This window comes from Hemibagrus wyckioides, linkage group LG23 (genome assembly GCF_019097595.1).
Source record: "Hemibagrus wyckioides isolate EC202008001 linkage group LG23, SWU_Hwy_1.0, whole genome shotgun sequence".
NCBI lineage: Eukaryota > Metazoa > Chordata > Actinopteri > Siluriformes > Bagridae > Hemibagrus > Hemibagrus wyckioides.
The window spans coordinates 1,115,408-1,132,566 of NC_080732.1; the positions used below are offsets into that span (position 1 = coordinate 1,115,408).

At 43.6% G+C, this 17,159-nt stretch overlaps 2 protein-coding genes across 2 annotated transcripts; both read right to left on the minus strand.

Annotated features, from left to right (window-relative positions):
* Positions 1-490: 490 nt before the first annotated feature.
* Positions 491-3,628, minus strand: amer2 (APC membrane recruitment protein 2). The gene has a single exon (XM_058377118.1). The coding sequence runs from the start codon at positions 3,345-3,347 to the stop codon at positions 1,515-1,517; it is 1,833 nt and encodes a 610-aa protein (XP_058233101.1). The 5' UTR covers positions 3,348-3,628; the 3' UTR covers positions 491-1,514.
* A 4,659-nt stretch (positions 3,629-8,287) lies between these two features.
* mtmr6 (myotubularin related protein 6) lies at positions 8,288-17,104 on the minus strand. Its single transcript, XM_058376164.1, has 14 exons — positions 16,911-17,104; positions 14,291-14,410; positions 13,155-13,317; positions 12,667-12,824; positions 12,302-12,430; positions 12,028-12,162; positions 11,778-11,910; positions 11,566-11,675; positions 11,187-11,312; positions 10,607-10,656; positions 9,475-9,675; positions 9,252-9,386; positions 9,019-9,145; positions 8,288-8,938 (listed from the first exon to the last, which is right to left on the minus strand). The coding sequence occupies exons 1-14, from the start codon at positions 16,932-16,934 to the stop codon at positions 8,615-8,617; spliced, it is 1,935 nt and encodes a 644-aa protein (XP_058232147.1). The 5' UTR covers positions 16,935-17,104; the 3' UTR covers positions 8,288-8,614.
* Positions 17,105-17,159: the final 55 nt, after the last annotated feature.

Sequence of the window (17,159 nt, forward strand, 5' to 3'; positions counted from 1 at the left end):
ATTTACATTCAGGGCACACACACACATACATACACTCTCTCTCTCTCTCTCTCTCTCTCTTCTCTTTATTAGTGCTTGTGTTGAAAACTGAATTCAAGTTAAAACTAAAAAAGTTCTGGATTCAGTCCGAGGTGAAGTGGAACGTTCACGTCCTCATGTCTTCAGGACAGAGGAGTTTACACTTCTTTGGTTTCGCAGTCACACGAGCGGCTGAGATTATTTTCTATTTTCTTCCCTTTAATCTGCTGCTGAGAGAACAAGTGTTTATATAACTGCTATAAGCGACAACAACATTACGTGTAACAATAAATGTATAAAAATACAATAGAGCGATAAATAATCAGCCTATTATTTTTGTTTTTAACAGCAGCAGTGGTTTGTAACTCCGCCCAGTGGTGTGTGTGTGTGTGTGTGTGTGTGTGTGTGTGTGTGTGTGAAATAAATGGTCTCGCATTCACGAGTCTGGAGTCACTGCGTCATTTTACTCACAGCGTGTTTTTATTCATAAATTAGTGACAGAGTAAGAAAAAGAAGGAAAAAAGAAAAACAGGAAGGAAGTTACCACTAAAACGAACGATTCGAAAAATAACAGTAGAAAAACATTCAGTAATCATGGCAACGTTATTGTGCTAATGTTTGTTTGTTTGTTTGTTTGAACCTCAATGCAAAAGCAAAAATCCAGAGACACTACAGTGTCCCTGAGGCCAGCTAGATGCTTGACCTTTGACCCCTCAGGCTTGTCTTTCTCCCTCTCTCCTTCGCGAGCACGTGAGCGTCTGGACACATTTGTGATGGCGTGCTACATTCAGATCTTCAGCACAGTAAAGTGACGTGGAAGCCGCCGCCGGCATGACGACGCTCAGGACGCTTTTCTCTTTTTAACGCGCCCGACTCAGTGTTTTAAAATCCCAGAATAAATGAACGTCCACAGTGAAGATTTCCGTGTAGAAAAAGAGTACGAAAGACGTCAGGAAGAACACGAGGTATAAAAAAAGATGTTTTTAGGAAGTGGTTTTGTCGGCTTAAAAAAAGGAGCATCTCAAATGAAGATTGCATTCCCTGATCCTGATTGAGGAGAGTTTGGTGTCCGGGGGATTCGGAGTGCTTTTCCTGGCTATTTTATTGTAATTCCCAGAGAGATGGACGGTGTTTGCAGCTGTGTTTCCACAAAGGTTTGTGGGGGTTTTTTGTGTGAAGTAGAGCCAAAGACTCTTCACTCTCAAGGCTCTCAGTTCTTGCTGGTCCAGGATGGATGAAGATTATCTCCAGTGGGATAGATGAACAATTTTCTTTTTTTACAAAACATTCTTAAATTCATCGCTTTTTTTTGCACGAGTTAGGTAGTGAAGTTGTGTTATATTTCCTTCCTACATACACAGTTATGTGGAACATGTGACATGTTACAATACATCAGTGCAGAAAAAATTCAAGGTGCATCGTCGTCCTGGTCCGTGGGAATTGTTAGTTGTATCAAAATACAGTCATTTTGGCTTGGAACTAAATTCTGATCAGTTCTACTTCCTGTTTTGTGCTACCTTTGCGTTTTTGTTGCCTGAGGAACGGACAGGGACCTTGGAGACAGGAATACGAGTGCGAGGCGGCGTGTTAGTCTTTGAGGAAGGGTCAGAAGTGTTGTTCGAAGTCGGGCTGACCGGAGAGGACAGTGCCCCTTGGCTGGAAGAGTGAGAAGGCGGCTTTTGCCTCACGCTGATGGGAATCTTGGACTCTCGTGGAAGACTTGTGCTACCCTTTATGGAACGGAAGGAAGAACAAGATGGCGGGGTCATTTTCAGGTCTCCGGTAGAAGGTGTAGGTGAAATCGTGTCGTCGTCATCGGAGCCGACGGTGCCAGGACTGTCGAGGTCGTAGAGGTCATAAAGTGCGTCTCCTGAGCAGCTATCTCTTGGTAGGCCGTCTCGCTGCAGGAAGCCGCTGTCCTCGTCCTCCGGTCCCGGTGTCGGAGAGTCCCAGTAGCCCTCGTCACTGGGTGGGACATCCTGGAGATCTTTAACGATGGGTGGAGGAGAAGGGCGAGTCAGCTGCTGCTGTTGTTGCTTGCCTACTCTGCTGCTTCCACCTACAGGAATTTTACTAAGCCCCAGACTTTTTACCTGAGGAGGTCTTTTGTCCTGCCGAGTTGGTAGGTGAGGTAGAGCTGGGGAATCCTCCCCTTTCTGAGGGAGCATGTGCCAAAGTCCTTGCATATCCGCATCATCCACACCTTCAGGACTGGCCATTTCCTCTCCTCCACCCATGTAGGCCACTATCCCACTGCCTTGTGGAGTTTTAGTCGGTGGACAGATCCGATGACGGGACGGTGTGTACACAGACATTGATATTAGACCAGTCACTTGCGGAGGGAGGGGAGGTTTAGCAGGTGAACATCTCTCAGCGCTTACCTGGAGCCCCCCATTGCTGCTTCCCGTTCCGCTGCTGGTGGCGCTGCCTCCATTCCCGGAGTCCTCTTCTGGGTCAGCGATGATGTCTCCACAACCGGTTAATGAATCAAAGCTTTTGAGCGAAGTGACATCGTTAAACATGGAGCTCAGGCGATCCTCGGAGGGCGGGTCAACCGAGCTGTGATCCTGCGGAGGTGTCATGGAAGCAAGATGGGCTGGACTGCCATGTTTGGCTCTGAGAGATTCCTGTGTTTGAACAGTGACTGGAGACGGAGCTGGAGACTCCTCAGCAACTGGTTGCTCCAGAACACATGAGCTCTCCGCACGTTCCTCGTTACTATCCTGCAGAGATGGTTTCTCCCAGGTCACAGCATTTTCTGGTAAGATTTGTATCGGGGGTTCCAGTGTAAGTGCCACATTTTCTACGTCCACATGTTTGGCGCTGCAGGACAAGATCAGATCAACTCCTTTGGTTTCTTTCAGGATGTCCTGGATTTCGATTGAATTGTCACGCGATGGAGGTTTGCGGCGCCAGCGTATGCTGTTGAACAGCCCCTTGAGCCCACGTCCTCTTTGCCCCAGCGTAGCAGTCCTGTCACTAATGCGAGAGCTATTGCGTCGCAGCAAGGAGAAGAAACTGAAAGACTTGGTGATGGCACTACACACCGGAGCAGCAGCGGCACTATTCAGACGATCATTGCTGGCTGACTCTTCCTTCCCGTGGCCTTCCAACTCGGACAGCTCATCTGTCGTCGTTAAGCCATCGTGGGTTTTGCTTCTGACAAGCTCCTTGTCAGTCGCATCCCCTTTGTTCCTGAAGGAGAAGATGCTCGGCATACCGCTGCCAGACCTGCGCTTGCCGAACAGTTTGAAGGCAGCTTTGTTGATCTTTCCGGATGACTGCGGGTCGCACGGAGGTGGATCGCTGCAACTGATCTGTATTTCCATTATGGCTGCTTCACTATTTTCTCAAACTCCTTTTATTGTCCTTTACTCCAACACTCCGACTCTCTCTTTCTCTCTCTCTCTCTCTCTCTCTCTCTCTCTCTCTCTTGCTCTTGCTCTCTGTGGTTCTGCCTCCTGCTTTCGCCTGTTGGTGTTCTTTTCTCTCGCTCTCTCTTTCTCTGGCAGCTGCTCATGACGGTCTCTATGGTAACTGGGAGGGCTAAGCTGCTTTCGTCAGCATTAGAGGCAAGTCAGGGCTCTTTTCCCTCCGCCTCCATCGTTCCCACCTCCCCCTTCTTCACCCTGTCAGAGTCTCAGTTCCTTCTTCTCATTTCCCTGTCTAACATTCATACATATATATCTATCCATATCCAGTGTATCCAAATCCAGAGGTGGATATGCACTGTGTTTGTCACTTCCAAATGTGGAGGAAACATGAGATGTGCTTCCTTATGATCATGCAAAAGAGGAAACAAAGAGCTTTTCTTTCACTGGTTTTAACTCATATCTGGTGATCTGAACCAGAGAAAAGAAGGATCAGCGCAGTGTAACGTGGAGCTGCTGCTGTGTCACGGGACTGGAATAAGACAAATAAGTCGAGGATTTGTAGAAATAAAGTAGGAAAGCTTATTTAGAAAAGTATTTTGCTGCCTTTTCCCAGCACACACACACACACACACACACACACACACACACACTTGAAATGGCTCTCAGTATTGCCTAATGAAATTTAAATGAGATCAAGATGCAGTTCTTGTTGACGATCCGGACCTCGTCCCGGACTGCTTGATCGTCTTCCATGTGGTCATCTCATCTCATCGCTTCAAGCTCAGGCCATCTGCCTTCAGCATATGGGCACAGGGTGACTTCGGTTACACTGGTCTCTGGTTGTGTAGCAGCTTTGAGAATTAAAATTGCGTTATAGATGAAAGGTTTTAGGTGTTTTATGGTGTCGGCTTCTGTGCTCGTTGATGATTAAGCTTCTCCATTACACATTAAAAGAGTCTCTGAACTGGACATTCCAACTCCAAACAACCTTCCTGAACCTAAGAATTTGCAGTCTTCTTTCTTTTGGTGTGTCTTTGTTTTTCCTTCAGTGTCCTACTGAGAACCTCGACTGAACCCTTCAGCTCTTCAACCCCTTGTTGTCTACTCCCTCCTCCATCTCCAGGTTTTTAAAGACAGACCCCCTCAAACAATAGCTGCACTGACCAGAAAGCCTGACCAGAGAGGTTTCTCCAGCTGAACACCTCCTCGTTACTGTCCAAATTATCCAGGATGAATCTTTATTAATTCCTTTAATTGATTTGAAAGCATTTGAGTCTCCAACTCAGTGGGTGTTCATGTGGACCATGTGTTCATGACAAATAACAAATGACATTTCTGTCTCTGTTCTGTGAAGTATGCAGGCTGGAAGGAGGGTCCAGTCTTTAACCCATTTCTAATAACTGTTCCTCAGTCTGTACCTTCTCGATCAGGGTGCAGGAGCCTATGTATGTGTACAGATTTACACTATAAAACTCAAAGTCGTGATTCTTTAACAACCACAATCTTTATCATCATTTTAAACTCTAATAATTTGCATATCAGACCTGATTGGTCCAAAGCAGCAGACTTATTTTGTGACATCACACACTGATATGTAGCTTCTCCCCTAAATCAGTGTACTACAGAATTCTTGTTTCGAATCAAAACAGGAATTCTGTGGCGGATGAATTAGCAGCGTTTCTGCAGCTTGATCCATCTCAACAGTGGAACTTTGACGTGTCGGTCAGTGCTGAAGGCAAAGTGCTCCATAAAACCTGAATGGAGAAACAGAATAATAGAGCAGGACGTACCATTTGTGTGTGAGTTAATAGCACTGCTCTATTTGTACACTCAAAATTCTAAAGATTATTCAGTGACTCGTCCCGTTGTGCTCTCGGCTTTCACATGACTTCAGTGTTCGACATAAAGCCCGCTGAAGAACAGACGCTGGTGTGTTTAGAAGGCGGAGAAAAGACGGGTAGTAATGCGTCAGTTAGCCGCTGTCTTTTCTCTCAAACGCACAATGCTCTTGTGGGAATCTACTGAATTAAAACTCCTGCTATTGTAATGTTTATATTTTCCTCGAAATTCTGTTGATGTTTCAAACCTGATTAGAAATTTGCTGAATCGTGATACAGTGTGATGAGTCTGAGAGATAAATCAGAGGAACGATGAGTCAGCATTGACGTTTAACTCAACCCTGAGAGCATGTGAGCATCCTCTGTGTTCGGATATCGCTCTGAAATGTGATCGCTGTTTATTCATAAAAGATATTCGATAGCACCATGACACTGGGAGCTGAAAGAGTCGACTCCTGTGATTGAACTGAATTGGATGATCTGACTCACTGCAAATATCCACAATTCCCCACTTCACTGCTTTGTAGACGCACTGAGAGACGAGATGTTCAGCGGATGTAAAGGAGTAAACACCTTCAAAACACAAACCAATAAAACTGAGGTGAAGCGTCTGAGAGACATCTAACATCTGATGCCATAAATAAAATAATATTACTGACTCTTACTGATGATAATGACTCTTAGTGAATATAAAAACAGAAATCTACATTTTTTTCAGCACAGAGTTGCTCGGCAACTCGCACAAACTCCGCCCTCTTTCAAATGAACAATAAAATTAAACTAAAACTAATATGTTTGAAGATATTTAAGCATATTGATATTCCGAGCACTAGACAGCAGTAAAAGCTCTGAATTTGATTTGGAATTATAGAGCAGTGCATTGTGGGATTGCTTTACAGAGCGAGGTCTTTATCCCTGCATTAATCTAATCCAGTGTGGGGTTCAGGAGGAGGTGTTTAGAGACTACTGCCCCATATGCCTGAGCTCCTGTAACACAATCAGTAGATTTCAGTCTTATTAACCAGATCACACACACACACACACGTCTTCTTTATGCCAGTTCACACGTTAATTCATCTCCGATTAGCTAAAAAATAATACTGACTGTAGACATGCTGAGACAGACACGTGGTTCTGGCGCCAGAACGTCCTCTCCTGAGCTTTAAGTGAGGAGTGCTGTGTGTGGTGCTGTTAGAGGAAAATAATCAGTAGTTGTCTGGAGTTAGACCCTGAATGTTAGTTGTTTATTATCGTGTAATAAAGGGTCATGTGTTTTATTCCTCTTACACCACAGCAATCTGATATTATCTGTTTAGGTACATTTATAAAGCGCTGAGACTGGAGACTCCTTCCCTAAAAACTACAGGGAAACTGAAAAACTGGAGAAAAGTCCGGAAGACCTCTCCGTGAAGAAGTCTGAATTTGTGTTTTTGTAAACAACATTTTATTTATTGGCTTTATTGAGTGTAACAGCTGCTCATAGATGTCTATTGTGAGTGAGTTTGGAGTAATAGGTCAGTTCTCAGTGTGGAAAACTGTTGTACACACACACACACACACACACGGTTTATAGAGATTAGGCTGAAAAAACCCTGGAGTTTTCCTTTAAAACGCTGCACAATGACTTAATCTTCTCTCTAATCCTATTGCAGTCTGAGACGAGCGTCCCCAGGGTTCAGGAGCCGTAATCACTCCAGAGGCTTTCAGGAGAAAATTCCCCGTTTGGGTTCGGAGTGGACGTTCTCCTCAGAGACCTTTAACCTCGTCACTGTTGATGCTGATGGATGAGACTGGTTTGTGGTCAGTACTGATGGTTAGTGTGATTTATTGTAAATGTAGATGATCAGTGTTTAATATGAGCCTGAACACTGACCTTGGTGAACTTCACTAATGAGGCATGGCTGTCGAGGATCACAGGTCAGCAGGTCTTTTTGTTGTTTGTCTTTTTGGGGTTTATAGAAATCAATTCTCCACCTTTTCCTCCTGCTGAAGGTTTAGGGGTCTTCATGCAGGATCACACAGACTCCAAAATTGCTGGATATTCATTTACAAATATTCAATCATTTTATTTCTTTATTCTCTATTTCTCTATACCTGGCTCCGCCCCCTTTTGCACACATTTCCCCACACATTTTGCCCCAGAATCTCCACAGATAGTGATTTTTTGTGACTTTATTGTCAGCCCTTTTTGCACATGCTCCTTGACGACATATTTTCATCTCATTTCCATTTCCAGGTCCACACCTTTCTCCACACACACCTCAGAGTCCGTTTCAGGCTCCGCCCCTTTGCACACTCCCTAGTTAAATATTGTTTGTGAGTACATTTCGAAACCTGTCTCTTTGCACACAATCCGATAGTATTGGAACAGCAAGGCCAGTTCTGTTGTGTTTGTTACTCACTGAGGACATTTGTGTTTGAGATCTGAAGATGAAAATCAGAATTTCATCTTTTATTTTTTTTCTGATATTTACATCTAGACCTGTTAAACAACTTTTCTTCTAACCCATCCACTTCAAAATACAAGAACACGTTGGTGACCGCCAGGTGTTACCCGCTGCCCAGGTGTGTCATGACAGACTCATTGTTTAAAGAGTTCAAAGCTCTGAAGGTCTACTCATTGTCTGAGTTCTGGGTTTGACCGGAGATCAAGGTGATTATTGCTAAAAAGGATAAACCAACATGAAGACCTGAGAGCTGTCTATGGGAGAAAAGTAAATCACTGTAAAGGAAAAAGTGGAAAGTTTTAGTCTGGACAAATAAATCAGCAGACCTTCACCACAGACACCAGCATCTCACCTCCTTTAGTGGAGACTCTCCAACCCCATGTAGGTTCTGTGTAGGTTCCCAGCCCCGCCCCTTTGCACACATTTTTATGAGAATGTGTACAGCGCCGCCCCTCTGCATACACATGTTATTAGAATGTTTACAGTCCCATCCCTTTACACACAACCCCTAAAAGTCTTTTTATTTATCCTCATTATGATTCAGACTCTGAACAGGATCATCCGTGAGAAAACAAACAAATGAAAGATTACAGCTGGATGCTTTCAGTCCTCTCTTTGTTTAAACTTTTAATATTTTTCTTTTTAGTGCTATTAACATTCTTTAAAAATCTCATCTCCTCTCATTATGACACACAGCTGGTCGATGCTGGACTTAGAGAACACATCCTTCCATATATATATATATATATTTTTTTTTTTTTTTTTTTTTTTTTTTTTTTTACACGTGGCATTCTTCATGAAGGCTCACGTCCTAGCTGAAGCCAAATATTCAGACACACAATCATTCACACACAATCATTCACACACACACACGTTCTTCATCTATCTCTCATCACTGAACCTGACCAATATACACATCTCAGTCCCTCAGTGAGCCTCAGCAGGTCATCCGGGCCACTCCGAACTCCAGACTGACCACAGCCGGCTCGCTCTTGGAGCCGAACGATTCTCGGAGCTCTGTGTATCCGTTCTCTGAGGAGCTACTCCCTTCTACAGTCCGTTCTCCGCTACGACCGGGCGGAACGTCGTCCTCTTCCTCCAGAGCTTCTTCTCCATAGAGCTCCTCCTCCTCGTCTTCGTCCTGCTGTGCCTCCTTTCGGCTGACCAGAGCTCCAAGGATGAGAGAGCTCGGCCGAGGAGGAATACTGCGCTCCTTCTCGTGGTTCAGAGGAGACGTGCTCACTCCGAACTTCTGCAACTTCTGCAGAGAGAAAGCAGGACAGGAAGCTGGTAAGATGTCCATCATGGAAGAGTGAGTGAGGTCAGGAGATGTTTACTCACCTCCTGCAGGCCTCGAACTGTGTTCTCCAGCTCCTTGTTGTTTTCTTTTAGCATGAGAGTGTGTTTGAGGATGGACTGGCGTGGGTGCATGGAGCGGTCAAACTGGTGGTACATGTTTCTCCAAAACCTGAGGCAAGAACACACACAGGAATTTATTAAGTTCTTCACGAGTTGCTGAACAGATCAAAATGTTAAATGATGTCAATTTCTGTGAAATGAATGATGATGCGTACTTAAGGTTCCAGGGCTGTGTGGACGGTTCCAGAACCGGGTGGGACTCTCCGAAGCTCGGGCTGTACAATGGGTTGAGATAGTTCTGCTGCTCGCTGAGGAGATGAGCCCACAAGGAGTATGTCCTCTCTTTTAACCTGCAAACACACACGGTATCAAAAAAACCCAGCCTGGAATACTCCAGGATTCGTTGGTTATTCATTTCTTGCGTTTCCACACACTCACTGCAGATCCTCCCTCTGACGCTGGTTGTTCCCCAGGAAGTTTCCGAACTGACACGAGTGCACATGCTCATGGATCTGGATGAGGAACCAGTCGCTGAACTGGAAGGCCTGAGGGAACTGCTCCATCAGCTGCCACACGCTCTCCAGGAACTGTGTGAAGATGGGAGATACCTCCTTGGGGTCACCATCCAACTGGTCACACCTGAGGAGATCATCAAGAAATTTCCATGAGAGAGAGAGAGAGAGAGACACTCAGCTCACCAACACACACTAGCACACTTCTACATCAGGAGCAGCTGCACACAGGAACAATCAGACCTCACCACATTATAACACAACAACAACAAAACTACATCACACACTGGGAAACACACACACAAAGTAAAACACAGTGCTATCTGGCCCTAAATGGACAGTACATTGTAGCTGAATACTTGAGCACAGTGACTGACCACCAGCACAGAACCACACTGACCAAGTACAGACTCAGCGCACACACGCTGGCCATGGAGACGGGCCGCTATAAGAAATCATGGCTCCCTACAGAGCAGAGAGTGTGTACACAGTGGAACAGCAACACAGTGGACAAAGAGCTGCACTTCAACTGAATGCCAAAAATTCCAACATCTATGTGAAATATATTTCAAAACATGCCAGTTAATCCATCCCCAGTTCTCCCTCCTGACCAACACTGACAAACTAACCATCCTGTTGGGGGAGAGGAAGGAGGGCTGCATTCTAGCTGGACAGTACATATCTACCTGCCACATGCTGAGGGGACAGCGAGTGACCCACCCAAAAAACACACACACACACACACACACAAGCCCTGTTTGTCTTATGATCTTAATAATTATATTTGTTTGTATTCTGTTGTATTTGTGTTCCTGTGTTCTTGGAGACTCAATCTTCTCATTAATGTGTTTGTTGATAAGAGATGTTCTTCTCTTTACTGACAATAATGGACATGTATATGATCATGCCAATACAGCTTACTGACACTGAGAGAGAGAGAGAGAGAGAGAGAGGGGCAAAGAGAGGGGCAAAGAGAGAGAGGGGACTTAGGGAGGATCACACACACACACACACACACACACACACACACACAAACACACAAACACACACACACACACCTGTCTGAAAATTTGTGCCCGAAGGAGATCCAGTCTTTCTCGATCAGCACCTTGGAGAACAGGAGAAGAGAAAACGCCTCCATCAGCTGGTTTAATAAAATGAATTTTTTGCTACCGGGAAGAAAACCTGTGTGGAATATCACACACAGAACCCCAGCTCCGTGTTCCTTTACAGATTTTTATTGCACTGCATGCAGTAAATTATAAGTAATGAAAAATAAACCTTAATTATAATCACTTATACTGTCTTTTTAAGTCTTTAAAGATAAAGGCAGTGATTTTGAGGAAGGCTTGAATGAATTTTAATGTAAACCTCCAACAAATGCAGCCCCGCCCATAACCGTTCCCTCTGAAGCCACGCCCCCAGAAACAAACAAAAAGGTTCAGAAGCATACATATATTACACACACTGTCCAGAGAGAGATAACTGACCGCAACTTTAAGTATCAAAACTAATGCTAAATATTTCAGTTCAATTTATTTGTATAGCGTTTTTAACAATGGAGAAAGCAGCTTTACAGAAGGATTGAAGTTTAAAGTTAAGTGAACATTTCTATACAGAACAGAATGAAGTTCGTACCATGAACCCTTTGATGGTGCGGTAGTAAGGGTCCATGAGCAGCGAGCCCAGTGAGCAGACCTGAGCCGTACGATCCCATCCGTCTGAGCAGTGGACCAGCACACTGGCGCCCTCTACTGTCACCGCCTGAAAATTACACAAATACAAAATCAACAATGGAAAAGATTTCTAGGACTGTTTGTCTGTTCATATGTTTGTTGTTTTCTTATGTTGTTTCTCATGTAAAGCTGCTTTGAGACAATGTTCTCTGTTAAAAGCGCTATACAAAAATAAATTGAATTGAATTATTACCAATAAATGTAAATATGGTTAATGTATAATTAATTAATATTTAAATCAATGTAAATATTATTCATGAACCTGAAGTGTTTTATCTGACCTTAGTGAGGAAGATCGCAGCGTCAACGATCGCTTTAATATGACGCAACCAGCCGCTGTTTTCAAGTCCTACCAGGAACTCAGTCACAGAGAGACCACGAGTACCAACCACTGAGAGAGAGAGGGAGGGAGAGAGAGAGAGAGAGAAAAATGCTGATATGAGAAAATGAGACTTTTTTTTAATAATAAAATCCCTCTTTTCTTTCTCTTTACCTTCCAGAAGTTTCTGCAGGCTAGCTCTCATCACGTGGATGTTCTCGATGCCCACGAACTGGAAGCGGATGTTGGAGTAGTTGTCCTCGTTCTCGTAGCCTTTCCCTGCGGCGCGATTGGCCAGAGCGTTTAGCTGAAACACGGTCAGAGTTTTTTTTAACTCAGTGTAAATATATAATGAAGCATTATCTCAGTCTGCACTCTTCTCAGACTGTATGGTGTGTGTGTGTGTGTGTGTGTATGTGTGTACCTTAGGCCTGGTGTCCATGACATAGACAAAGCGGTTGTTGTGGTTAGCTTTACTGATGGACTGCAGCATGTGTTCATCCTCCAGACAGCGAGCGCTGAAGCCTGAGAGAGGCTGACTGCATCGACACACTGCAGCCTAACACACACACACACACACACACAAACTCATAACAAGCTGTTATAAATCACGCCCTCCATATAAAGTCCAGCAGGTTCACTAACATCAAACACCATTATCTCTCTCTCTCTTTCTCATTTTGACATTTTGCTCTTACCTTCTTTTCCTGGTAAAAGTAGGTCAGGACAGGGAAGCGGCCTTTACTCCTGAACTTAGAGCTTCCCACAATGATGGGTTTACTGGCCGTGATGGGAACATACAGGTCTCTGGGGTACGTCTCACACACCTGAACACAGAAAGAAAGAAAGAGAGAGAGAGAGAGAGAGAGAGAGAGAGAGGGAGGAAGAAAGAAAGAAAGAAAGAAAGAAAGAAAGACAGACGGATGGAGAGGTGTTAGCATGACGCTGGAACTTTATAATCTTTCTGAGTTACAGTGATGTGATGGTCATGAATGGAGGACAGCCTGAGGGATGAGTGTACACTCGTTTATCTGAATAAACTCTAATCACTCTCTCATTTTACCTTGTAGTCTCTGTTAACATCAGTCAGCTGCCACTGGTCACATGGTACACCCATACGCTCAAACTCCGCCCCCAAATCTATCAGCTGCCAGCCCTCCTCCCTCTGCTGCTCATTCTGCTTCGGGTTGTAGGAGAACGCGTAGAGCTCGTCATATGACACTACACACATGCACACACACACACACACACGCACACACACGCACGCACGCAAGTGTTAGTATGGCAAGCAGAAGTCACCATTTGAACTGAAAATATCACCATCTGGGCTGGAGCTCACACACACAATCACACACACTCTCACACACACACACAAACACTCACTCACACTCTCTCTCTCACACACACACACACGCACACAAACACTCTCTCACATACACTTTCATTTACACACTCACAAACTCTCTTACACACAATCTCTCTCTCACAAACTTTCACACACACACACACACTCTCAGTTGAAACCTCACACATCCCTAGAAAGTTCCGGACCTGGTTGGAGCAGCCGGAGCAGTGAGCTGTAGACGTCGTGGCAGTCTCTCTCACGGGGAATCACAAAGTGAACCACTCGGAAATTGCGGCAGTGGATGAGGAGTGGGCAGCCACCGGCGGTCAGAGAGAGCTTCTCTACAGAAGCGACATGGTGGTGAAGAATCTGCAGCATCAGAGCATCAGAGTCAGGTGAGGGGGCGTGACCTCGTAATTCGTCTGTGTGATCCTCTGATCAATTAACTGATTAAAGAGCTGGTGACCAACACCTCCCTTCTCTTTAAATATGTGCATACTAATGAGCTGAATTTGCATGTGACAACCAATCAGACACGTGTTCCTGGATGGCTCTCTGCATCAAATTAATTTAAATTCACTGATTTAATTAATTAATATCACTGTTTTGAGTATCAGGCCCCGGGTTAGGGTAAATGCACATTTATTTGCATAAAGCAACCAGTTTGACCTTGAAGAGATAAATCTGCAGAGAGCACTCAGTTTAGATGCACAGCATGAGCAATGAGTGCAAAAATAATGGCACCCCACTAAACCCAGAGCTCAGCAGTGAGACGATGTGACAAGTTTCTCGTTATAATCCCTCAAGCTCACTTAATTTTTTTGTAAATAAACCAGGAGGGCCGATCTGCCAGGCGTGAACCTCGGTTTTTCAAGTGTTTCATAAGCTCATTCTTAAAACGTCTCTAAATCTCATTGTGCTTTATTCTTTCAGACACGTGGCTCAAATCGGATTTCCCGGAGCATTCGGTTCGAGCGGATTCTCTACAGCCTGAAACATGAATATAAACATTCACTCACTCGAGCAAAAGACCTAAAGATTAAACACTGAATCAGAGTTAAATCCATAACAGCATTAAAAGGAGCGCTTTTATTTTCTGTGAAATCTGACACATCTAATAGAATATAATAATATTAACTCTATAATGCTGGAAAAACATCAGAATTATGTGAAATTCACTGACAAGATAAAAACGTCTCCACTAAGAGATTTACCCTGTAATTATACGATAAAATGATGTTAATATAAAAAAAACCCTGTGTAATATTTTCCACATACATGATGCCGACTGTTCAAATCAAATTAATTAGAAATAAAATAAATAAAACTATGAAGAATTAACCCATATCTCCTGAGCGCTGGGCGTGTTACTGTCCATGAAGATGAGGTGTGAGGCGGTCAGGTACAGCGTTCCTGTCGTCGACTTGTTGCTGAAGCGATCCACAAGCTTCACCTGCTCCACCTGAAGACACACACACACACACACACCTTGTCTCAATACTCATGATCCATGCTGCCTCTACCTCACCTTGGCTAATTTCAGATTCAATTTTATTTTCCTAATAATCCCAGTAAAATCCGACATTTTTTTCCCAAAGTGGCTTCCTGTTTACTGACATCAGTGCATCACTACCTTGTGCCTTACTCAGTGCCCCAACCAGTGCCCCACCCAGTGCCCCTCCCAGTGCCCCACCCAGTGCCCCTCCCAGTGCCCCACCCAGTGTCCCTCCCAGTGCCCCACCCAGTGCCCTACTTTCTTCATAGAGTTAAAAGTATTGGCACCACCTCTGTATCTGGTCTGTTTGAAAGCTGCCTTTGTTTATTTATTTGTTTGTTTTCATTTCCCTCTTTTTATTTTGGCATGGTGGGGGGTGTTGGGGGGGGGGCTACTCCATTGTTTTGCAGTGCATTGTGAAAAGATTTACCCCGCACCTCAACATCAAAGTATTGGCACCCCTGACTGTCTTCGGATGCTCGGGTCACTGTTAAGTGAATGCTTGCTCTTCGTTTTTTCTTAATTTGTTGGTTAAAGATTAAAGTAATGGCTGCATTTTTGTTGCACAAGCGTGGCTAAACATTAAGTGACTCTCCTGTGTGTGTGTGTGTTTATTTTTAAAGTAACTATTAAAGATTAAAGTCTTGGCAACCCTTGGCTGCATTTCGTTGTACAAGCTGCTGTTCAATTAATGCTTACGTCAAAATAAAAACAAGCAAAAAAGTATTGGCACCCCATGGCTGCGACTGGGGTCATGTGAGGTCATGAAGCAAAGCTGGTTTTGTTGAATGACCAGTAGAAACGTCTAGCAAAGTCTTCTGTTTCCAAGAACATTAAACTATCCTGACTTAGCCTACACACCTGTGCACCTGGCTCTCAATAAAACACCCACATTGTACCACACCCTGCTGTAGTGGATCACAGTTGTTTGCACAGAGCTTATAACGTTTGTGTATTTATAGATGAAAGACATGACAGGTGTGATTAAAACTCCTATTTATTCCTGGCTGTGTTTCCCAGCGACTGACCTGCAGCTCAGCGACACACGAGTCTCAAACAAATCTCCGCTTTCACTACATACAGCAGCTGATGAACGACATTCACTTTATTTGTTCACGCTTTTCTGTAGTCTACACTGAGACATGGAAAATATCCCCACTACAATATGACTCTGTTCATCAGAAATAATCTCAAAACATCTCATTTTCATGTCAGTTCAAAACCTACAGGAAGTTTGTGACACTTTTTTTGCACAAAAATAAACGCGCCCTTCTCCCTAAAACACAACCACAACCTTTCACAATGTATTACATCACAACACAAACGAGGCGTCATCACTGGATCCTGATTCAGTTCAGAAAATAACTTCAACACTAACAGCAGCACTGTAACCTGCTTTATGGGCTGATAAACTGACAATATTTAACTTTTACAGACAAATATTCTCACTACACTCGTACTTATAATAGTGGGAAAGTTTTCTAAGATCTTTGAGAGCAGCGTAATGGAGATTGTCCAAGATTTAGAGATTTACTGAGCGGGAAGTTGTGAGCACTGAGATAAAGTCTGCACTGTTTTTGAAGGATTTTTGCTCCAAAACAAAGCAATCTGTGGAAAACAAAAGCTCGGTGTCGGTGAACAACATGCTTTTCAAAATAAAAACAAGCAGCATTTAGAAAACTGGCTCCATCTTTTTCAGCCTTTTCTTAAAGATTTAATAAACCTAATAGTGCATAATTTTAGCATTTCCTACAAAATCATAATACTCCAAACTTCCAACTTTCTGATGAGGTTATCTAATATATTTACAACCTGATTTTAAGGCAGACAGAATTAAAAAGTTAATTAAAATTAAACAAGGAATAATTAATTTTAATAATCAACACAACATACAGTATCTATCCATCCACCCATTCAAGTCTATGCAGAAGTTGAACCAGTGCCCAATCTAAAATCCAGTGCCCTAGGTAGTGCGCAAACCTCCTGCTTATTTAGTCCATATAGTGCACACTATACAGGGAATAAACACGGATTTGGGACGCAGCCTGAATTTTCGGCCCTCGGACACATTTTTCCGCTAAAAGAACAAAACAAATAGCAAGCCAAAGTCAGAAAACCATTTTAAAGAAGTGATAGAAAGAATTTTTGGTTATTGTAAACAAAACGCACAAGAGACAAGTTTAAAAATAAACTTCTAGTTGAAGTTCAATAAATGATGCTAACGGCTAACAACAACAGAATGAGCTAGCTGGAGCTAGCCGCCGAGTTGAATGTTGTGAAGTGAGCAGTGACATTTCTGCATCCTCCAGGGCAAACATTTCCATTAATACAACCCGACGATTAATTTATGTATGCTCATTTTTCATTTAATCACAAACTGAGACTGTTGTTAAGCTGAAACAAACAGCAGGTTAGCAACATTCTTCTCATTTAACTCCATTTAACGGGAAAATGTCCAACTCGTTACCTTCGGGGTCCGTATGTGCTCCATCAGCCCACTGAGGTGGTGGTGTTTTTTTTATCGCGTATTAAGCGATAAAACCAGACGGAAAAGATGCTGTAAACTGATAAGATCGCACATGAAAAAAACCAATAAAATTCAGCTGCCTCCCTAAAAAGCAACACCCAGTGAATAATCTCTGTTACTAATGTTGCTCAACCGCTGTTTTGGTTTTTTTTTTACCCCAACTGTTTTCCGGCATCTTTCCTATGATTG

Bases quoted from the DNA above. Each gene is read 5' to 3' on its own strand.
- amer2 (XM_058377118.1), bottom strand. From the start codon at position 3,347: ATGGAAATACAGATCAGTTGCAGCGATCCACCTCCGTGCGACCCGCAG.
- mtmr6 (XM_058376164.1), bottom strand. From the start codon at position 16,934: ATGGAGCACATACGGACCCCGAAG. The intron at 11,911-12,027 runs GTACACACATAC...ACCGTGTTTCAG, and splicing joins TCATGGACACCAGGCCTAAG to CTAAACGCTCTGGCCAATCG. The intron at 9,676-10,606 runs GTGTGTGTGTGT...TGATCTCCTCAG, and splicing joins GGGCACAAATTTTCAGACAG to GTGTGACCAGTTGGATGGTG.